General features: G+C 32.9%; 1 protein-coding gene across 11 annotated transcripts in view; it reads left to right on the top strand.

Annotated features, from left to right (window-relative positions):
- MIA2 (MIA SH3 domain ER export factor 2) overlaps positions 1–24897 on the top strand; it is an 84714-nt gene that overhangs the window by 54023 nt on the left and 5794 nt on the right. For 7 of the 11 annotated variants that reach the window (XM_033107814.1, XM_033107815.1, XM_033107822.1 and 4 more), the window contains 4 exons: positions 2607–2674; positions 3877–3959; positions 5606–5734; positions 9306–9464. In XM_033107814.1, the coding sequence (XP_032963705.1) occupies positions 2607–2674; positions 3877–3959; positions 5606–5734; positions 9306–9464 (439 nt within the window). The remainder of the gene's footprint in view (positions 1–2606; positions 2675–3876; positions 3960–5605; positions 5735–9305; positions 9465–24897) is intronic. The other 4 variants (XM_033107817.1, XM_033107818.1, XM_033107824.1 and 1 more) reach the window with 1 other exon arrangement.

Genomic DNA, 24897 nt, shown 5'->3' on the forward strand with positions numbered 1-24897 from the left:
CTTACCTATAAAATAGGGACATCCTTAGGACCTATTTCATTGAGTTATCGTAATGATTAAGTAAGGTAATTCTTGTAAGGTATTTAGCCCGGTGTCTGACACATAGTAAGCGCTCAGTAAATGTTAACTGTTACTATCGTTGTTATACTGAAGCTTGGAAGATATTTCTTAGGCATGGATGTTTTTTGGAGTGGAGATTCCAGCTTAGGGTGAGAAATTAGATATATTGAATGTCAAGGTCCTTTCCAGATTCTAAGATTTTGTATGTTCTGTATTGAGAGTTCATGTGAAGATTTGTTATTGAATTAAGTTGGGCTTGGATATGAATTTAGTCTTTTTCACCACTCCTCATCACTTTCTAAATATAAATGCTCATATGTTGATTATTTTTTAAAGATAGATAGGAATTGATGTTTATTAATATCTCTCATGTTCTAGGCACTGTACCTAAAGGCATTTTATATATATTACTCATTCAGTCCACACAGTAATTCTGTGTGGAGGTATTATAATTCAAGTTTTACAGATGAGGAAATAGCCCAAGGTCACATAATTAGTGGAGATTGAAATATTAACCTTTTAAATTCCAAGTCTTGTGTTTTTTCTGTTACTTTACTTTGAACTATTTAGTAAATAATGACACTGACTTTAAAATATGTCTCAAAATGAAGATATTTTTCAGATTTTATAAAACTAATACATATTCATTAAACAAATGTTCAGACCATATAGAAAGATACAGAGAAATAATCAGTATTATTTTCATTTATTCCATACTTTTTTGAATACATTTAGACATAAAAGCACATAAATATTTTTAAAAAATGGAATCATATTATATATAATGTTTTTTAACCTGTTTACTTAATAGATCAGATATTTTTCTGTGAATGTTTCATAATTTATATAAACCTTTTCCTTTTGCTAAACCTTTAGTTTGTTTCCATTTTTTACCCTTAAAAATAATTTCACAATTTCAGTTGTTATTTTATCTACTGAGCATTTCTTTGCTCCATCCTGTGAGATTTAATCTTTGCTTTCGAACTCACAGAGTACTTTGTTTATTTGTGTCCTATGGCAAGTACTATGCTCATTTATATTTGTCCTTAACACAGATTAAGCTTCTAAAGATAGGGACTATTTCTTTTTCCTTAGCACCTGTAACTAATGGAATGCTTTTTGCATATTGTAAATATTCACTATCTGAATACAGTGTTTCAGAATACATTGTGGTCCATTCACTGAAATTGTAGTTTTATCTAGCCTTTGGGTGTAAGTTTTTCAAAAGTCTGTAGTCATTTGCCATCAGTTTGTTTTTAAATTTTTTGTTGTAGGTATATCATTAACACATACTATCCTATAATCATAGTTGAACTTTCTTTTGACTTATTAACTGTACATTTTTTGTGCCTTATCTTAAGGGTACATGTGTTATACTATGTAGAAAATATTTAGAAGTGATTTTGGCTCTACATTGTTAAAAATTAAATGAATTGGCATTTTATTAGCTAAAATTGTTGTGGTGTAATTTTTTTATTTGTTAGTACAAAATTGATTACGATTATATACTGGAAAAGGATTTACACATGGAATCTTTTTAATGAGTGCTAAAGTATGGTTAAGCTATATTTTTTTTGTGAATATTTACATAATTTATTCTTTGCCAGTTAAAGTCAGTTCTCATGTAGTTCATAACTTTAAGTGAGCACAGTGATAGTATAGTTCTTTTACTTGTAAAAAGTTATGGTTATAGACTGAGTTGATTTACCTATCTATCGTATGATAGATACATTGGCCCTAGAATTCCATGAGTTGAGCTGGTCTGATGTTCCACACACACTGCTGCTTCTAGTCTGGAGAATCCACAGAATGACTAGGAAACGTGCAGGAGTCTGTATAGGTTTAACCTTTGACCACAACTATTTGAGAATATTGCATGTTCTTGGTAATTATTATAAGTGTGAGCTTCGTTTTCTATAACACAAATTCTGATTTCTAACCTTTTATTTTACTAAATAAAAGTGCCACTAAACAAATGTAAAAGACTATAGGAATATTATTGCATATAGTGCCGTGTACTTAGTAGACTTGCAGCATGCTCTGATTATATTCAGCCATTTAAAAAAATGGCCTTTACTGGCATGCTGTGAAACTGTTTTAGATCTTTATGGTTTCACAGCATTACAGTGATTCTTTCCAGAGATGGTTACCTTGTTCCATAGCCAGTGCTGCTATGTATAATGATCCTGAGTCTCCATTCCCGTTACCCTAAGCCTGGGTCCTTAACGTTGCTCTCTTCATTCTATTTGGATATCTACAGCACCAAATAATGCTAATCCTTGACTTCACATCGAGATAACAGCTTTTATTGGGAAGTACATGATTGAACTCTAGCCTTAGGCTCATCTCTTCTGGTTACAGGAAACTCATGCCCTTTTAAAATTATTCCCTAAATTAAAATTGTTTTCCATTGAAATTTTCAATTTATAGAAATGGATACTTACTTAAATGACTATGATATTTGTATGCCATCATATTTATGTACATGTATCTTTCATTTTAAGTTTGTTTAAAAAGTATTTGTAAAAAATATTACTTTCTTCAAGTTGGCAGCTCGGACTGCTGAAAGAAACCTCAATGATTTAAAGAAAGAAAATGCTCACAACAGACAAAAGTAAGTATCTTAGGGGGAACACTTTAAAAACTAGTTATTACTTTTATTCTTAGTTGTTATTTTATTAATAATACTTTTGTAACGATAAACAAGAAAATTTTGCAGTAAATCCTACTGGTAAAATATCTATTAGTTTTACTAGGATTTATTAGAATTTTTCGTTTGAAACACTTGTCTTAGGTCTAACAGAAGGAAACTGTTCACTGATTCTTTTGTAAAAAGTGTAACAAAACTTAGAAACAAAACAGGGTAGGTAGAGGGAGAATTTATGGGATGGAAAAAGAAAGGATGACTCTCTCTGACATAGTAATTCTCAGAGTATCAGCATCTTTTAATGGGTTAATGGGATAAACGTTTATTATTACTTGTATCCCCTGATTTTAATGTATCGAGTAGCATTACTTTATAATAATAAAATGAAAAGGAAAATAAAAGTGTACAATATACAGGTGAAGGGAAGAGTAAGTGCTTTTCTGTGAGGATTGTAACATTCTTCCCAGAGTGTTATAATTTCTTGCCAGAATGTACTATTAACTTTATCCAATATTAGCTTTAGTCTTCTTGGTTGCCTTTTCTACTCAGAAATTAAAACCAAATGATGAAATATTTTATTTCAGTTCTAATGGTCAAGAACTAGAAATAAAATTCTTTTAAAATAGCACATTTCTAAGATAAAAAGTTTCTAAGATAAAAAAATTGTAGCATGAATTTAATTGGATTCCAATTTTATGTTACGGTTGGAATCATATGGGTAACATTACAATGGGAAACATACATGACTTAGAGACAGGAGTCCAGTGTTTTAATCCTGGCACTTTCATTTTGAATAAATCGTTTAAACTCCTACGCTCAGTTTCTGTAGTTGAAAAATGATAGACTTGTATTGGTTGACGTTGGAGGACCCTTCTATTTCTAAAATTTGGATTGTGTGATACTGTACTCTTTGTAGCCTTTGAATACAAAACAATTCCAAACCTCAACAAAATATCACTATCACTAGGCAAAGAGAAACTAGTAATCTTAAAATAAGTAGTGGGGGATATTGAAAGGTATTTTGGTCAGAATAATTGTAAAGGGTATGTTTCTTTTATGCAGATATTGAGAAAATGAAGAGTAGCTTGTACTTGATAGTCTCATTTTTCTTGAAATGTGGGTGCTTCTTTTGGATAAGTAACTTAGAGATGTTTGTTCTTTATTTGCAGATTAACTGAAACAGAGTTTAAATTTGAACTTTTAGAAAAAGATCCTTATGCACTTGATGTTCCAAATACAGCATTTGGCAGAGGTAGTCTTTTTTTTTTAACTCCTCATTAAAAAATATATATTTATATATATGTATATTGCACATACAGTTTTTATTAGTATAAATTTAACACTGTTATTTATAAGCATTTTAGATTTTTGAGCTAGAGTTCTAATCGGAGTTCTCTCACAATCTCCCAAGTTTCTGAGTTGTGTTTCCCTAGCTCTACTGTAAATAATTGCTTCCTCTCTTTCTCAGTGGGATTTATAAAATGATGTATATTTAGTACCTTGAGCTTTTTGAAAACTAAAGTGCTCGGCACAATGTCAGGTACTCATTAATTATTTTGGGGGAGAATGAATAAGGAGTGCTTAAATAGAATAGCATTGTGACAGCTTACATAGTAACTATTCTTTGGTGTTAGCTTGAATTATAAAAATGAAAATTAAAACAGTTGGTTTTTAATTACTTAAATATATTAATTAAAAGGTGGGAAAACCTGAGTAATCTGAGTTTTGATTGTTTTAATACCCCCGAAAGACAACCACTTTTTTGGAAGATGTATTTAATATTTCTGTTCACTCATAAATGAGTTAGCATCTTTGATGATCTCATACTATTTCAAATAGTTTAAAATTTTCAAAATAATTTTGTTTGAATTAGAATTAAGTTTCTGAGGCAGTGAAAATAAACCTATCTTTATATAGGTAGAATCCCATTATAATAACCTTTGAAAAGTTATAAAAATCATCTTGGAGAGTCCAGTTTCATTAAAATGAAATTCTATTTCTACGTTTTAAAGATACCAGATTATTACGAATTTCAAATAGTAAAAAAATTAGGAGAGGGAGGAACTGTACAGAAAGAATTTTTGTCTGAAATTAATGCGGAAGTCTCAGGGAGGGTAAATAATGCTTTGATCTTTTGTTGTAACTACATTTTAATATTATATGAACTACATAATAAAATTTAGCATATTTTAAAAGTGTTATTTTGATGGTATATAAGTTTGTTTTTTGATGTAGATTTTTGATTTTCTGAGGCATAACCATTATTTGGGAATGGTGAAGTTTGTGAAATGATAGGGCTCTTGGTCATATGGTTTATAGATAAAGTAATAATTTTTTTATGAATTAGTATATGTAAACTGACTTTTCACTGGTAATGAATTAAAAGTAATTTCTGATGCTTTAGAGTATTTTATGCTTTTCGTATTCCGAAGCTTTACTCAAACAATTCATGGCCCAACACAGGCCATCAGGTCCTGATTTAAACTGAGCCCTTCCATATTACAACCCTCACCAGCTGAAATATCAAGAAGCGTACTGCCATTAAAAACCAAACCAAACCAAACTAACTTCATGCCCCCCCAAGTCTTATAATCCCCAAAATATCACCAGTATCCTTTGGTTAATGCTTCATGGTTATATATGTATATTAATTATCAAGAGGATAATGTTTTTATTGACTAAAATATATATTAGGTAGACAGACTTTATGAAACGTAGAGTTCCGTATTTAATTCTGTCCCATGCTAGCAAAACCCAAGGCATAGTTGGTGATCAGGACATGGATTAAACTTAAGGTGGCAATAGGATGACCTGGTGGTAATTGTTGAAATGGGATTCTAAACTATAGTGTAGCTAATTGAAACTATGAATTTAAATATGCTGTTTTAATTATTCCAGAGCATTCCCCATATGGTCCCTCACCATTGGGTCGACCTTCATCTGAAACGAGAGCTTTTCTCTCCCCTCCAACTTTGTTGGAGGGTCCACTCAGACTCTCACCTTTGCTTCCAGGGGGAGGAGGAAGAGGTATATTGTTTAAACATCTTTATTACTCTAGATTTCTTCCTTACTTTACATTTTCATCTCAACTTATCTTTAAAACGATCTTTAAAATAATCCTTTGGAAAATACAGGCATTCCTTGCACTTATTTTGTGGGGTAGGTTTTTTTTGGAAATTATGGCGTCTAATTTTAATATTTTTCTCTTATATACAATATTATAATACATTACATTTTGGTCAAGCACTTATTGTGTATCTTTTTTAAATCATATTTTGACTTCTTAAAAACTATATTACACTACAAAATATAAACGTTTATAAAGATTACCCAAAATAGCAATATACTATAGCATAAAATTGTATTTTAATGAAACATTATTAGAATGTAGAGTTTTAAAAATCTTTGTTACTTCATTATCATGATCTTTTTATTGTAGAAAATCAAAGTGAAAGGACCTTTTTTTCAAATTGAGGAATTCAGAATTGCTTTTTTGTAGGTAGTTTTCATGGGAACCTTAAATGAGACCTCTAAATCATTTCTTAATACTTTGAAAAACCAACTTGAGATTGTCTGCCCGTTTGTGTTTTTGAAAAACCAACTTTGAAAAACCAACCTAAGATTGTTACCCGTTTGTGTTTTTGAGAATTTCCTGAGCTACTTTAGGACTAATCATTAGCTGTTGGTTTTTCTGCATTTACTTCATTAGCTCTCACCCTGGTGTTACCTATGTACCTGGAGTTTTCCTCTTTTGATTTATTACCATACTTTGTTCACTCTGTCAAGTTGCTTTAAAATTTTCCCTTAAATTGTGGCAAAATTCAAAGATAGAGAGCCCTGTCTATTCCAAAATCAAAAGTCTTAGGTTTTTAGCCCCACGTCTGTTTTATAAGAGCTGATAGCATTTTTCACCAGTATTACATCTCTATTCCCCATTTTTATCAGTAATTTTAGCATATTGAATCTGAGAGGAACAAAAAGTAATGAGACCAAATAAAACAAACTAAACCTAACATACCAAAGCTCAAGTATTCACAGGGATATTACCCATTGAAGTAGCCTCTCAGAGAGAGTGTGTACTGCCCTGTTGAAGCTGTCATTATTTTAAATATCTTTAGAACTCTTTCTTTGGAATTGCCTTCAAGAATATGAAAAAAAATAAATTTTCCTCCTTTATGTTCATGAGATATTCTCCGTTTTCCCGTTTCTTATTTATATCCTCTTTCCCCATCCTCAGTTTGCTAAACTTAGCCCTGGTCCTTTCCAGTACCACAGTTGATTTGGCCAACAGCCTGGTGACACTTTTATTGGCTTTGAATTGAAAATTCCAGGGAAAGAGACTGAGTTGCAGACTGACACTTGGAACCCTAGGAGAGCTTTTTTTTAAGCACTCTAGGAAGGGGACTAATTCTGAAATACACATGTGCACTGCAAATGCCCTAAATCCATTCCCCCACCTCCCCAATTTTTTGCCTTGACCTACAGCAAGAAATAGATTTTATATCATCATATTACATACTAATATCAAATATAATTGAAACCAGTTACACGAAATAGTACTTACACTGATTAAGACTAAATTAATTTCATACACCAAAATGGGTTGTAGCCAGCAGTCTGAAAAACAGTGCCCTAGAAATAAGGGTATAATTGGCTAGATTGTGAATCACTGGAAGTTGAATGACATAAGTCAAGGATTGCTTGTAGTCAATTGAATATTTGGAATAAAAATAAAAATTATCTTTAATTTCTCCTCTCCTGTTTAAATTACTTTCCTTTCCTTTATAATTACTTTCAAGATAATATGTGTCTAGGTTATTTGCAAAGGTGTTTAACTACTTGTTAGAAAAGCTACAGAGGTTTTAGGTAAGTAATCAGCAGGTGTTAAAAGACTTGCTTTGAACTGCAAGTTTCTGTGATCCACCAAAGAAGGATGACTAGTACCCTTCCTTTTTCTTCCTTTTATTACCTTTTTAAATTTGAAAGTTTGTATGAGATGTATGTTTGAATAAAATTGAGTATAAGGAAAATAATTTCTTTTTAGAGTAAATTGTATATAACATTTGGTCTGAATGAAAAATTTTAACCTTTAGCACTTTAAAGTTTGTAATTTTTCACTTGGCAGTCAGTTGGCCTGTACTTGGTCTTCTGTAGGTAAGCAGTCAGAAAGCCTGTGAATGTCTCCTTAAAGAACTGTGCTTCACTCAAGATGAATTTAGCGTAATTGACTCTTGCACATTTCTTACCAATTTTCTGCTTTCCCAGCCTTTTTTTCCCTAATGGAGTGATTAGAAGGATGAACAAGCTAGAAGGAAAGATTTGGGGAGTTTAACAGAGTGTACAACTATAAGGAAAAGAGATAACTGACCTTCTAACATAAAAGTCAGTTTACCTCTTGACTCTATAAAAGAGAGCAGATAGAAAAAAATTTTAGAAGATAACTACATATTTTTTTTTAAAAAATGCTTAAACTGATTTGCACAAATTACCAAGAAAAGGTCAAATTAATTTTTGTTCCCTCTTTTTAAAGGAAATACTGAAATATGGGAAGCATTTTAGAAAGACTTCTACTAAAAAATGTTTTTCTTTTAAAAAGCTGTCCCTTGAAAGGAATAAGCTTTTGTTTTCTGGGCCATATAATTTTGAGAAGACCTCATTTACTCCTCAAAGATGGACAAATGCAGTATTAATATATTGTTATTTAGTGTTAAATTTTTTTTTATATTTGTCTTTTCTATTTTCATTGAATAAGGATTATTGAGATACTATCCTTTCTGTAGTCATAAGAAGGGAATTTTAAAGTGATTCCCCTTCTTTTTTATTGTAAGCATAGCAAATTTTCATATCCAAGTGACTTATTACTTTGCTTGAAGTGATTGTTCCAATAGTCCTATTACTGCTGAAACTCTTGGTAGAGACTTGCCTTCAGAGTATGAGCTCTTTTTGAAGGTGAATTTGACATATAGAAATTGCTAAAAGCCATTTATAGCAAAATTTATCTGATGGCATAAAGTTTGTAATCAGACTGGTTGAAATCATTTTTGGGCAGAAGTAGAGAGTCATATTACAACATTGAGATGCAGTTTCTTGAGTGGCTATAAAGTTAATCTGAGTACATTTCCAAAAGAGTTTTTCTAAAAACATACTTTGAGTAGTCAGAGAATTATTGAAATATGTGTATTGCCCCTAAGATAGCTGTTTTAAAGGAATCATGCTGTTTTTGATTACTGGCATATTAGTTTAAGCAACAAAAACTTCATTTTATAACTATTTTATTACACCTGGTTTAGAAATCTTTACTTTGCAATTTACTTTCTACATTTACTTTTCAAACATGATTTATAATTTGCAATTTAACTACTGATTTTATGTGTAACACAATTATGGTAACATTTAAAAACAAATTTTGTAGTGTTTGTTTATGCATGTGGCAGAATTGCCCTAGAAATGGCTTTGGTGGGATAGTTACAGTCTAATGGGTCTTAGGAAAACTTCATTGGAATCTGACTTTTCACTTTTAAAAAAGTGTCTGGAATTTGATGATAGGTCTTATAATACTTTTTTAGATAAAACAATTATATTTTTTTTCTTTCATTAGGCTCCAGAGGCCCAGGGAATCCTCTAGACCATCAGATTACCAATGAAAGAGGAGAACCAAGCTGTGACAGGTTAACTGATCCTCACCGAGCACCTTCTGACACTGGGTCCATTTCACCTCCATGGGAACAGGATCGTAGAATGATGATCCCTCCATCAGGTGTGGAAAGAGTATAGTTATTATTTATATTTGAAAGGCAACCAGTATGTGCAACATACAGCAATGGAAGAAAAGAGTACATGTGTGCCCTGTGTTAAGAAAAACCATGATATTATGTATTAGAACATAATAACAACACAAATTCCAAACAAACTAAGTGAGGATAATTGTTCACATTACAGAAAGCTGTTTTACGCCCACTCTCTTCCCACCCCCTCCTAACCCCCCGCCCCCCATGGAATACCGTTATTGTTTTTGTTGCTTATGGAAGATACATGTTTATTTTGGAAAATCTAAACAATACAGAAATACGTAATTAGGGAAATGAAAAAATCCCCCTTATCATCTTAGCATGCCCTTCCCAGAATTACATCTTTTAGGAATTTTTCTTTTTTGGTATGCATTCATAAACGTAGATATATAAATTCCTTCATCATTTTTGTGCAATTACACTGTCCACTCTCTTTTAATTATCTTTTTTTATTGAATAATGTATCTTAGATATCTTGCCAAACTAAATATATTTCCCAGGAGAATCACAGCAGAATATCCTGAAATAATGCAATTACTAGTCTCATAATAGCCTCTACTCTCCCAAGGTCCCTACTCTCCCAAGGAAGATATTTCAAATCATTTATGTAGTTTGCTCACTTTTATTTATGCCCCTTATTTCAGGGACATTGTTATGTGAAGTAAGCTATGCCTACTTTGAATAAATTAGTTACATTTAAAACAATATACTATTTCATATTTCTTCCTGAGAAGCTGGAGAAGGAAGAATATTATGGTAAACTTTAATTCCAAGAGTTAGCCTTTGCTGTGGTAGTACGTGTCTGTTCTGAAAAGTGATGGCTCCTTATACTGTGGCTTCTCCTGTGTTTGATATCACTAAAGATAGAAACTTGTGTTACTTTTATTCACAACACCTACAACAATGCCAGGTACATCGTATATTCTCAGTAAATATTTGTTGAATGAATACCCAAATAATTCTGAGAAAGCTGAGTATTTTTTCTTATTGTTTTTATATTTAGAAATATATATGAAGTGACTGACAAACTTAAGAACTTGGAAAGGGGTGGCATAGAACATCTCTGAAAGATTCCTTCTTGACCTTTAATTTAACATTCTTTTAAAAGCTGTGATTAAAAATAAAGATTAATAAAGTACAGCCCTTGTCCTAAGGGACTTTATTGTAAGATTTTGGCAGGTATCATGTCTCATCTGTGTAGAGGACTTTCCTTTAGAGAATGCAGAAGTTATTATTACCAAGAGTCTCTGTCATACTCTGTCTTCCTAAAGTATCATCTAGTGTAGTGTTCTCAAACTTGGCTTATCATCAGAAATAACCTAGGGAACTTTAAGAAAAATGCAGATATATGGGTCCAACCTCAGGTCAGACTTTCTGAGCATGAACTCAGGAGGTGAGGCCTGTATTTCTAAAAAACTCCATAAAGGTTCTGAGGAAAAGTTAAATTGAAAAACCACAAATCTGGCCATAGCCCTTATTATATGGTGAAGGGCACTGTGTCACGAAATAGATAAGCTGGCAATCTTAGGTTAAAATAGTTAGCTAACAGAATAGCTCGGGCTAGAACTCAGAGATCAATGACTTTGTTATTGTTGTTCATTTCACCAAACTAGAAAATATTTTACATGTCCTTTAAAATTTTTTTGAAACCTGTAATTTTTCAGACCTTTTGATATTGTCTTACAGATCCATGAGTTTCATTTTGTTTCCAGTTGTTTTCTCTTTCCTTGTTTGGTTAAATAACTTCTGTTAATCTATCTTCAAGTTTACTGACCCTTCCCTCTGTCATCGCCATTCTGCTATCAAGCACATCCAGTAAAAGTTTTATTTATTTATTTATTTTTAATTCAAAAGCTATTTATTAGACATTCAACCTGTAAACAAAAATTCTAAATTATTTCACAGAAGAACACAAGTATGAACCTGCATCAAAATGGAAGTGCTTGGAAATCACTTAGAGTCTATTTAAGGTCTATGCTCATTTCCTTATTCTAACCTGTATTAAAGGATCAATGATAAATCAATGGATTAAATAATTAAGTCAGATCAACCAGATGAGCTCTAACTGGTCCTACAATTAAACTCAAGTTAGCTGTTATTTGATCTAAAAGTTTTATTTTAGATAATGTATTTTTCAGTTCGAGAATTTCCGTTTGGTTCTTTTTTATTATAGTTTTGATTTCTCTGCTGAGATTTCTTATTTTTTAATTAATTATAAACTTTTTAATCCTCACTGAGCATAGTTTTATACTAGCTGCTTTAAAGTCTTTGTATGATCATTCTAACATCAGGGTCATTTTGAGGATAGCCTCTATTGATTGATTTTTCCTTTAAGCATGGGTCACATTTTCCTGTTTCTTCCTATTTAGAGTAATTTAGGATTCAAAACATTGTGAATATTCTGCATTCTACTATATTTCTCTGAAAAGGGTTATTGGTTTTGTTTTACAACACAGGTTGGTCAAATTATAGACTGTTTCTTTCCTGAGTGGGCAGCAGCTCAAATATCAGTTCAAATATCAGTTTTTAGCCTCTTCTGAAAACTGCTTAAGTTTGCCTCACACATGTGGGTCATAGACTTGGGCAGAAAACTCGGAATTTTGAGCTCTACTTCTCTGACTTCCTTGGGCTCTGTCATTTAGTTTTTGAATCCAGAAAGTTCTGTGAGTTTTGACTGTTCTGTGTTGCATCTTGACCCTGGATTTCCTTAAGGCTACACTATAAAAATGGAAAACTCACCTCATGATGGTCCCTTCTTCCCAGTTCCCACTTGTTTACCTAATCTACCTACTTTTTTTCATGTATAAGAGCCTTAAGGTAGTTATTTTTTGTGTATTGACCAGAGTTACTATATGTGGGAGGGTCAGTCTATTATGAATGTAATGGAACCTAGTATCCATTACTTTAAAAGTCTGACTAAAAATTCAAAATTGTGAGCTTCTAAATTGGTATCTTCTTAGATGATACCTATCGTATTTGTTTTACAGTATGTCTCCAAATAATGTACCTGATCCATTCGGTTTGACACAAGAGTCACTTATGTCTATTGTAATCTCAATGAAATAAGTAATTCTACAGACAAAGCAAAGGAATTTTACATACTATTCAGAACTTTATGATTGAGTTGCATTAAATGTCTCCTGAGGTTCTAGAATGTACGTAGTTTGAATTGGAGTAATGTTGATGAATGTATTTAGCTATTAGCCCTATTCTCACCAAGAGTAAATTTATAAAAATATTCTGTTTGCTCTTGGTGCTTCTCTGTCCCATCTAAATAGTCACTGAGCAGGTTTCTGGGTTGGTTCTTTTATTTTGTATTACAGTTAGCTAATTGGTAAATTAGAGCACTGAACAAGGAATGAGAAGACTTGGGTTTTTATCTTGTCTTTACCGTTAATTTCTAATGTAATCTTGAGCATTTCATTTTGCCTGTCACTGTTTTCTCAGCTATAAAATAAGGACTTAATGTAAAATACAGGGGTAGTGATAATCTAAAGTAATCCCATTTCTGATGGAATGGGCACTGAACAAGGTTAAGTCACATTGGTTAAATTTTTGTTGCAGTTTAGTATTTATTAAGAATTTATAATGGGTTTGTTATTTCCAAAACATATTCCTGTTAAAATTCTTACTCCGATTGCTGTATGATAGAGGCGTATTAACAACTTATATTATGCATCAAAAACATCTTTTCTGCTAAAATTGTAAATATTTCTAACTAAATTAATAAGTAAAAATAAACTGAAAACTGTCACTTGATTTGAATGCTAATTATACATGTATACTCAAATTGTGAAAAAAATCAAGTTATATGCTTAAGAATACTTGCACTTTTCTGTATGTGTACTGCATCCAATAAGGGTTTTTTCACTTTTGATTTTAAAACTTTCTTTTTTTCACTTTTTCCCTTCTTACTTTTACTATTTTTACTGTAATAAAATAGCTTTTTATTACATTTACAGATTATTACATAATCAAAATCATCTTGTAACCTACAATTATATAGGAACTTCAAAAATAGGAAAATTAGCAACAACCTTAAAGAAATAAATAAAAACTACAATTGAACCATGGTCCCCTGCTGGCACATATAACACTTATTTTAGAAGTTTTCTTTGCAAGCATGAATTTGTTAGAAAAACACTCCGGTTTTGTTTTGCATAGGTCATGGCTATTTTTCAGTTTGCTTTACGGTTCAGTGATTTGTTAGATACAGGTTTATGTCCAGATGCAAAAACTCTTTCATCCTAGGAAATAACCATAGTTTAGTATTTACCGGCCAAGGTAAGTCTGTAGAAGTTAATAAAAACATTTTTTAAGGCTGTGCCCAAATGCAAAGAATAGTTGGAATTCAGAAAAACACACGTGTCAGAAAGGTTGAAATTAGTCAGTGTATCTTTCCAATGTTTTATTTATTCCTATTGCTAGTTAGAGATATGAGCTGCATTCCTAACATTCATACCAAACTTCTACATTTCTGAGCTTATGACCTATATTGACATATTAATTTTTGGTCCACTGATTTTTCTTAGCCAGCTTTAGGTTTAGATATATTCCACCTTGCTAGCTACTTCAGAAACGAGCCTCTTAAGTTCAGTGTGATCTGTCTATCTATCTATTTATCGATATCTGTAGTTCTGTTTTCACAAATTTATACAGAAGGGGAGCGATCATAGCTTTGAAATGATTTAAATGGGACCTATAATGTGAGTACTGAATGTATCGCTAGCCCTTCAATGGGAAAGGTTTCCTTTCGATTTAAGTTCAGTTTCCATATCCTTAGGAAAGGATGCCTTACCTGACCTTTCTGACTAGCTCAAGTCCCCTTGTTATGTGCTTTCAAAGCAACTTGTAACACTCCTCCTTGTATTATGCTATGTAGTATTATCAGGGTTCACGAAGAACCCTGCTGCTTCCCACTAATGATTATCTTTTAAGATTTTTCTTAAATTTTAAAATATTTTAATTTAAAACACTTATGTTAAAAATAATATGACAACTAACATAACTAAGTTTCTGAAGAATATGGATTCTGTAGTTGTTTGAGATTACCTGGAATTTAGTCCCATCATGCATACTGTGTAAAATTTATATATTCCCTTAACATCTTAGTACTTAGAAGAAATTTTTAAGATTTTCACGACTTCAGATGAGTAAGCAGAAATAATTTAAAATGGTTCTGTAATTCCAAGGAATCATTTGTTTTTTACACTGTTAAATACTCTGAAGAGGGGAAAAATACTTTCTTACCTTATATAGTCAGAAAAGATATGCTATAACTTGTCTTTTTTTTCTCATATATTCTATTACAGACATTTTTATTGGTTAGAGGATCTATAAGTATAGATTATTTTCTTCAAATCAACATTTTCTCATAATTTTCAGCTGCAGACTCTTCTTATAGACCAATATATGTTTTAATTATCTTTTCTTCTAAAACTCTGTGTAGTATATAAATGATTAATAAAGATTAATACACCAATTTGACTACCATATTAAGATAAGGCTTATTATGCTTTGACATAATTTGTACACGGAATTGATTTGAATAGCCTACAGTGCAGTGTATCTATTCATTTAACGTTTTTTTTGGTGTGTTTATAACTTAGATTGAATATTGTAGAGCAAGAATGGTTTAGGTGAAAAAACATTTGGACTTGAAGTTAACAGATATGGTTTCCAGTCTTCACTTTATCTTTTTGTGTGATTTTTGAGACTTGTTTCATCTTTTTGGGCCTCAGACCTTTTATACAGTGAGAGAGTTGAACTAAGTGATTTGTCTAGCTGAGTAATAATAAAATTTAGCCAGGTATTAGTGGTTAATATTGAGATTTTTAAGATAATTTTCAGTAGTTGGAAGACCAAATAATGTATAATGTCAGTAGAATCAAAGGCTATTAATCAGCACTTAAAACTTGTAAATCACTCTTCTCTAAACACAATTAAAAAAGACATCTTTTTTAGTTTTTAAAAACTTCTTACTGGGAGACTTCCCACTCCAGATCAAGCTATAATGTATTCGAATTGATAAATGTTGACACTAGTAAACTGTGAGAAGTTATGTAATACCTAGAGCAACTACATACTAAAAAATCCATTTAAAAAGGTACATTCGAAAACACTATAGATCAGATAAATCAAAATGGAATTCTAAAAAATGTCCAAGTAGGGGCCAGCTGGATGGTTCAGTTGGTTAGACGTGAGCTCTGAAAACAGGGTTGCCAGTTCGATTCCCACATGGGCCAGTGAGCTGCACACTCTAAGTCACTGAAGGACAGCGACTTGGAGCTGATGGGCCCTGGAGAAACACCCTGTTCCCAAATATTCCCCAAAAACACTAGGAAAAAAAAAAACTCCGAGTGACTAATATGAAGGCAGGAGAAAGAAAACAGAAAAATCAACAGAAAGAACAAATAGAAAACAAAAAATAGCAGATGTAAGCCCTAACATATCAATCACTATGTTAAATATAAATTGTCTAACATCAACAATTAAAAGACAGATTGGCAGAATGCATGAGAAAAAACCTACAAACAAACTGACTCAACTATTTGCTGTGTATATAAAACTCATTTACATAGAACAGTGTAGGTAAGTAGGTTGAAAGTAAAAGGAAGGGGAATGATATACTATGCGCACGTTAATAGAAAGAAAACAGAAGTAGCTAATAGTAATATCAGATAAAGCAGATTTCAGAGCAAAGAAAATTACCAGGGACAGAAAAAGACATTACATAATGAAAAAAAGGATGAAGAAGACATAGCAAATCCTAAATGTGTTTATACCAAACAAAAGAGCTACAATGTATGTGAAGCAAAAAGTGATGGAACTGAAAGGAGAAACAGTTGCACAGTTGGAGACTTCAGACCCCTCTCAAAAATTGATAGAACAGCTACACAGACAATTCAGCAAGGATAGAGAAGAGCTGAATGATACCTAATCTTATTTATAGAATATATCACCCAACAGCAGCAGAACACACATGCTTTTCAAGCTCCAGTGGAACGTTTCCCATGATTGATCAAATGCTGGGCCTGAAACAAACCTCAACAAATTTTAAAAAATTGAAATCATACAATGTGTTCTCTGACCAGAGAGGAATCAAACTAGAAATAATAAACTATTGATACATGCAACAATTTGGTAGATCTCAAAGGCATTATGTTGAGTCGGAAAAAAAATCTCAAAAGGTCAGATACTGTATGATTCCTTGTCTGTAACATTTTCAAAATGACAAAATGATTGAAATGGAAAACATAGTAGTGGTTGCTATGGGTTAGGTTTAGTAGGGGGAGATGAGTGGATGTGACTAGAAAGGGTAGCATGGGGGAGATTTTGGTGATAATTTGATTGCAGTGGTGGTTACACAAATCTTCACATGTGATAAAATGGCAAGAACTATGTATACACATGCATTGTACCAATGTTAGTTTCTTGGTTATTATATTGCACTATAGTTATGAAAGATGTAAACATTGGGGGAAACTGGGTAAAGGTTTTGCAGGACCTCTCTTATTTTTGCAGTTCTGTGACTCTTTATTTTAAAATCAAAAGTGAAGGGGCCGCCCGGTGGCTCAGGCGGTTAGAGCTCCATTCTAACTCCGAAGGCTGTCGGTTGGATTCCCACATGGACCAGTGGACTCTCAATCACAAGGTTGCCAGTTCAATTCCTCGAGTCCTGCAAGGGATGGTGGGCTCCGTCCCCTGCAGCGAAGATTGAACATGGAACCTTGAGCTGAGCGGCCGCTGAGCTCCCAGATGGCTTAGTTGGTTGGAGCGCATCCTCTCAACCACAAGGTTGCCAGTTCGATTCCTCGACTCCTGCAAGGGATGGTGGGCTCTGCCCCCCGCAACTAAGATTAAACACGGCACCTTGAGCTGAGCTGCTGCTGAGCTCCCAGATGGCTCAGTTGGCTGGAGGGCGTCCTCTCAACCACAAGGTTGCCGGTTTGTCTCCCACAAGGGATGGTGGGCTGCGCTCCCTGCAACTAAGAGTGAAAGGACAGCAACTTGACTTGGAAAAAAGTCCTGGAAGTACACACTGTTCCCCAATAAAGTCCTGTTCCTCTTCCCCAATATAATCTTAAAAAAAAAAAAAAAGTGAAAAAAACCCAAAAATCCCTTATTGGATTCAGTACACATACAGAAAAGTGCACGTATTCTTAAGCATATAACTTGATTTTTTTCACAATTTGAGTATACATGTATAACTAGCATTCAGATCAAGTGACAGTTTTCAGTTTATTTTTACTTAACGAATTTAGTTAGAAATCTTTACAATTTTAGCAGAAAAAAATGTTTTTGATGCATAATATAAGTTGTTAATACTCATATATCATAAAGTAATCAGAGTAAGAATTTTAACAGGAATATGTTTTGGAACTAACCAACTCAGTATAAATTCTTAATAAATACTAAACTGCAACAAAAATTTAACCAGTGTGACTTAACCTTGCTCAGTGCCCATTGCATCAGAAATAGCACTTTATTCTGTGAGTCTCTCATCCTTCTTGCTGAAGTACAGTAGAAAAACAAAAACATGCAAGTGGTTTTTTAAAGCCTCTCTTTGAATCACAGCAGCTAACATTTGATTGACAGGTCCCATGGCAGAATATAGAATTAGTGGGCAGGAAATATATTCCACTTCTCGAAGATAAGGATGCAAGGAGGGATAAAGAATTGAGGTCATGAATGCAGCTACCAGAGGGATTCTACTTTTGTAATGTTTTCACTTAGGATGTATGTATGTTTAAAAAACATATTTGTGTACTATAATTTCTTAGACTTTAGAATTACGCTTTGGAAGAAAGGAATACATAATATTTTTTTGTTTAACTTTTCTAATAGCTTTTAAGTAATTGTCCTGTTTTCTTTGCACTTGCTCTTGTTTACAAAGCTGTGCATATTAAGCAATCTTGAAGAGTAATAATTTCAGCAAGTTTTTAGAAAATCTTAAAAAAAGATCTCTTAACTCCCATGTTTAGTAGTCACTAAAACATTTTAAGAGACATGGATATTAAAATATTTTTATGCCTCATATAAACTATATTAACATTTTCCAACAATAGTAACAATTCAAATAAGAAAAGTCATGCTAGAATTTAAATGAAAGGTTTTTGACTGGGGAATGAATTTGCTGAATTCTTGGCTTTTAGGCTTTTAGCTGATTTTTTTTTTTCTTTTTAAAGATTTTTTTTTTTTTTTTTGAATTGGGGAAGGGGAACAGGACTTTATTGGGGAACAGTGTGTACTTCCAGGATTTTTTCCAAGTCAAGTTGTTGTCCTTTCAGTCGTAGTTATGGAGGGCTCAGCTCAGCTCCAGGTCCAGTTGCCATTGTTAGTTGCAGGGGCACAGCCCACCATCCCTTGGGGGAGTTGAACAGGCAGCCTTTTGGCTGAGAGCCCACTGACCCAGGTGGGAATCGAACCAGCAGCCTTTGGCGTTAGGAGCACGGAGCTCCAACCGCCTGAGCCACCGCGACCTTTAACTGATTCTTGAGAATTGTATCTACAGGGCAGTTACAAATAATTTATAGTGCAGGTATTAATCAGAGTAATGATTCATCACATATAAATGATTATGTGCATGAATTTAACAAGAAAAATATTGTGTCTAAGTCATATGAATGTTTTATTGTGGTAGTATTTTAACTTTAAAAAAAAATAAGAAAACCACAGATAGTTTAATGAAAGCAGTTTCAGTTTTTATCAGTTTTTTTACTATTTGGTATTCTTGATCTCTCAGGGCTCTTGATCTTTCAGTGCTCTAACTTGAATATCCTTCTATTTATCTAGCCTTACAGCCTCCTTTTCCAACAGGGAGAAGTAATGGAAAATAATAAAGAATCTTAATTTTCAGCAAATCTCATGCTATGTAGATTAGACAGATATAAATTAAAGGGGAATTATGTCACTTCCCCTTCTTGTACTTTTCAGAGCTTTAATATTCTTAGTTTTAATTGTTAAAAGAGCAGGGAGTATGTACGTGGGTTCTATTATTTTTGTCAGTGCTTCTCTTTTACTGATTTTGGAAATAATGTTACGTGAAGGGTAGCAAAGAGACTTAGCAGCTATACCTTGGTGGTATTATCATGAATGAAATCTGGTCTTCAGCCTTGGCATGTTTAAAAACTTACTTTGATCTCTTTTTCTTGAAGAGCTGAACAAATAAGAGGCATACACAGCCAAATTGATAAGGGCAGTTTTAAATTTTACTTTGAGAAACAAAAGCAGTCTAAGCAGATCAAACACTTTGCATACTTTAGAAGCACAGTTATAGCTTTTACTTTACTGGCTCTGATTTGTAGACATTAATACAGACCATTGTCTTGCATTGTGAACTTTTCTTTCTAGACGATTCATTGGATAGAACTACAGTTTAAGTTAGGCGCATTTTGATCTCCTTGTTGGGATTTTGTAGCCTTCATAAACTTAGTAAGTTGTCCACAAAACTTCAGCAATGCTTTTATCCTCTTAGAGGATGATATTTACTTTAACGTTGTTTCCAAATTTTGGGACTACCACTTTTTGGGGGAGTGTATATCTCTTGTATCACATATATTGTATACTGATCCTGTATAAATTCTAATGATTAATATTTGGTTGATGAGTTATGCTATATATGTTTAGAGAAACTTCAAAATTCTGTGTTTAATTCTTCAGTTTTACCGAAGAGAGTAGATTGAGGAGAGATTAGGATGTGGGGACAAATGTAGACAATGTTTCGAAAAATTTTGTTTTCAATTAAAGTGAAAGATGAGATGGTAGTTGGAGGAAGAGGTATTTTTGTTTTTTGAAGTTGGAAAATACTACATAGTTATTTGTCGATGAGACTAATCCAAGATAGAATGAGAAATTGATGATGTATGGGAGAGGATATAATTATAAAAGTGAAACCCTGAGTAGTAAACAAAAAGCATGGGATCAGGAGTGTAATTGAGAAATTAGATAGGAGCTGAATCACTTTATCCATTGCAAAAAGAAGGAAGACAGAACAAGTGGGTACAGATGTAAAAATTGGGTGAGCATGACTGAGGATGTCTAATTGCATCACTTTTCTTGATGTGGCAGGATTATGAACTTGAGATGGTAGAGGAGGGGATTATCAGAAATTTGGAGAGAGAAAAAAAGGTGTACAGTAGCCATTTAGGACAGTGAAGGAGCTCAAACGTCAGTGAAGTGTATGATTAAGGTAATGTTGTGTATCCATTTGAAATTTATGATAATAAATTTGAATGAGACCGGTCAATACTATACTATAATTATTCTAACACTCTTGAGAGTGTTATTCCCATTTTACACAAGAAACGAAAACACAGAAAATGTAGCAAAATTCTATATATTACCTCCCCGATTTACATGTTAATATTTGCTTCAGAGGGTGTGTGTGTGTGTGTGTTGTGTGTGTGTGTGTGTGTGTAAATAAAACATAAAAGAAATAGCACATGATATAAATGAGTTGAAGTCATCTATTTCCTTTTCCAGGACCATTACCTTCCTTGTTTCCCAGAGGCAACTACTCATAAATTTAGTATGTATAAATGTATCGTCCATATATTTCTTTTCTTTTCTTTTTAAGGAGGGCGCAGCTCACAGTGGCCCATGTGGGGATCGAACTGGCAACCTTGGTGTTATTAGCACCATGCTCTAACCAATTGAGCTAAGCGGCCACCCCCATATATGACTTTTTTTTCATACTTTTTTTTAATTTTAAGTGTGTTTTTCCAGGACCCATCAGTTCCAAGTCAAGTAGTTGTTTTAATCTAGTTGTGGAGGGCGCAGCTCACAGTGGCTCATGAGGGAATCGAACCAGCAGCTTTGTTAAGAGCACAGTACTCTAACCAACTGAGCTAACCGGCTGCCCTGATTTTTAAACAAAGTATATTTCTGTTTTATTAAGTTTATCATTGAATTATTTCCATTTTAATATATATGTTTATTACTTTAATTTCTATATAGTACTTCAATATATAAATCTACCATAATACATGTATCGAGTCTCCTTTAATGAGCATTTAGGGTCTTTCCAGTGTTTACCATTACTAACAATGCTGCAATTAATACCCTTTTTGCACATATGTTCTTTATAGATGATTTGAAAAATGAAATTTTGGGGTAATAGGAAATGCATATTTTTGATTTTAATAGATATTGCCCCATTGTCTTCAAGAATGGGTATGCATGAAGTATTTGAGAGTAGCTAGTTCTTCAAAACTTGATGTAAAACTTTTTTGAATATTTCCAGTTAATTGAGTTAAAATTTTATCTCATTTTTCTCTGTAGTTCTTTGATTATTAGTGAGTTAGAGCATCTTTTCATGTTTATTTTCATGTTCATTTTTATTTCCTCCTGTAAATTGTCTGATCCATTTTATCTCTTGCTTAACAGGAATTCTTAGTATATTTTGAATACTAATCTTTTGTCTTTTGTAAATATTTTCTTGAATCATTATTAATGGATGTTATTGTTATACATAAGTTTCAAATTTGGTTTTAAATAAGTTAACCCATCTTTATAGAATTTTTTTAAGATTTATCCCTATATCAAAAAGATATTCTTTGTTTTCTCCTAAAAATTTAAAATTTTGTTTTGATTTCAAGCCTTTAACCAGGATTTTATTTTTTAGTGTTTAATGTGAGGAATTATATTTTTCCCATTGGCTAGACAGTTAATATAATACTATATATTGGTTCATCACTTTAAATGATCACTTTTATCTTGAATTATCAATTCAAATTATCACTTTTATCTTAAATGTCCATATTTGCTTAAGCCTGTTTCTTAGACATTCTTTTTTTCTATACAGTTGGTCTCTTTGTTCTACCATAACCTATCCATACTCATAGCTTTTTTCAACTTATTTCTGGAAATTTTCCTTTCCATTCCATTTAAATTCCTTAAGCATTAAACTATTTCTTCACATTCTGTTTTAAGTGAAGATGCTTATTGTAGTTGATAGTAACCAGCACTAAACCAAAAAAAATTCTAACCCTTTATCCATCTTTATGATTCTGTTTTCAACCATGTTGATGTTCCTGTTATGTTATAGAACCCCACAAATATTAAAGTAGGTATTCAGGGAACAATTGGAGTCCAAGTCTTGAAAAGAGATGAACAGCGTTTTTGTTTAAAACAGACCTCTTGAATTTTATTCTAATTCATAGTCTGTGAAACTGCTTCAGAATTCCCTGTACACTTATTCCCACTCTTTATTCATTTTTTTCCCTGATCCTTTTCCTTCTCCAGTATTTTCTTTCTAACCATCTTTTCTCTTATAAGGGTAGTACTGTGTTTCCCCGAAAATAAGACCTAGCCAGACAATCAGCTTCTAATGTGTCTTTTGGAGCAAAAATTAATATAAGACCTGGTCTTATTTTAGTATAATATAAGACCGGGTATAATGTAATATAATATATAATATAATACCAGATATAATATAATAATAATACCAGGTATAATATAAGATGGGGTCTTATATTAATTTTTGCTCCAAAAGATGCATTAGAGCTGCTTGTCCACCTAGTTCCTATTTTCAGGAAAACACGGCAGAAAACAAAGATAAGAAGGCAAAAAAGAAAGAAAGGAATCATTCATGTCCTTATTTTCTGTATTTCAGCCTTCCATTGGTCATATGCCTTCCACATATTTCCTCTTATTACATTGTGTATATATGTATGTGTATATGTATATATATATGTATGTGTGTATATAGTTGAATTTGACCAGAATACCCTTGTTTACTTGTTCCTTCCTTTTCTTTCAGTGCATGCTGTACCTCTTTGGTGATACCATTTCTGACTCCTCCAATTAGAATCAGACAGTCCCCCACCTGTCATATTAATTGTATGCCCTATTATTAAGGCATCGATCACATTGTATGTATTTGTTTCTGACATCATTAATCTATAAGAGCACAGACTATCAAAATTAACTTTGTATCATGTATAATACCTGGCACATAACAGGCCCTGGTAGATTTAAGGAATGGATTAGTTTTACCAGTGGAGGGCAACATGGGTATATGATTTATAAAATAGTAAGCTTTTAGCAAAATTTTGTGTCTCTAAAGTTGCTGATATTGTGGGGATTATTTTAGAAGCAAAATAATGATATGGTTTCTGAGGTCTGGGTAAAAAAGAGTTATGAGGTTTTCAGGTTTCCCCATTTTTATCCCCTTGCCCAACTCTGCCATTTAATTAATCCCATGTTTGAAGTAGAAAGGGAAAACTCAGTTTCGATCATGGGGCTTGGTATTGGCCTTTTCTTCCGTTGGGCTAATTCAGACACGTGAAGATAGCTCTTTGCTAAGATTCTGAAAGGGGGAGGACATGAGCCATCAAGCCTATCTGGTTCTTCTCTTGAGGCACATTCCTTGACCCTTGGGAGCTGGTTAAATATAATTCTATCAGCTGGTTGATGCCAGGTGTTTTCTTGGCTTTGTGTGGGAGAGTTGTCAGTAAGTTCCCATGTGACTGAGTCAAATGAGGAGTGACATATCCAACATTGTATGGAGTTCACATGATGAACCACTGTCTAGGACTGTTATGGAAGGTAGTTTGGGGTTATTTCTCCATACCTATAAGGATAAGAGAGAGTCACACAATTCACCCCTTTTGACCTTCCCCATATTTTTGGAGCTGGGCGTATGCATGCCTAATCTAGCAAAAGTCTGCCATCACCTATCAAAGATGAGATAGACTTACCTATATTTTTTTCAAGAGTGATGAGTGCCACAGGGACCCAGGAATAACCATTTTGTCATCTTAAATGACCCCTGGGGACAAAGGAGGGTGGCTGTAGAGGTACCTGAGTCAGAGTCTGCGCCCAAATTTGTGTCTGTCCAGATGTCCTTAATCTGAGCATTGCGAACCTTCCATTCATCTTTTGCATCAGAGATCTTCCCCTTTATTTTGGAGGGATGCTAAATTTCAAAATATTTAAGTTACTAAATTTACTGAAGTTACTAAAAATTTGATCGCCACTAATGACCTCTAAATGATACTCTTTCTGTTTTGGTGACCATTTCTTTTGTCATTGTCTGTTGTGTTAAATTTCTTGCTATGCTAACAACATATTCTGTTTTTTCTTTCTTTGCTTTCTTTGATATCTTTTCAGAATCATTTTGATACATTGATGTATCCACTTCTATTATTAAAACTGAAAGTTAAATGAATACATATGACTAAATTCTATTCATATATTCTGATTTACATATAGTAATTGAAATTTTAAAAATCCAGGGTAGCATATTATACCTGTGTTTACTATAAAAGCAAATAAAGTTATTGCCTTCAGTACAATATGTAATTTTCCTAAAATTGTTTACTATTGTCTACCAAGAATATGGGTCAAAGTCTTTAGGAAGCAAGAGAAATGTGTACATTCAACATACTAAACTTAAGT

Source organism: Rhinolophus ferrumequinum, chromosome 6, assembly GCF_004115265.2.
Source record: "Rhinolophus ferrumequinum isolate MPI-CBG mRhiFer1 chromosome 6, mRhiFer1_v1.p, whole genome shotgun sequence".
NCBI lineage: Eukaryota > Metazoa > Chordata > Mammalia > Chiroptera > Rhinolophidae > Rhinolophus > Rhinolophus ferrumequinum.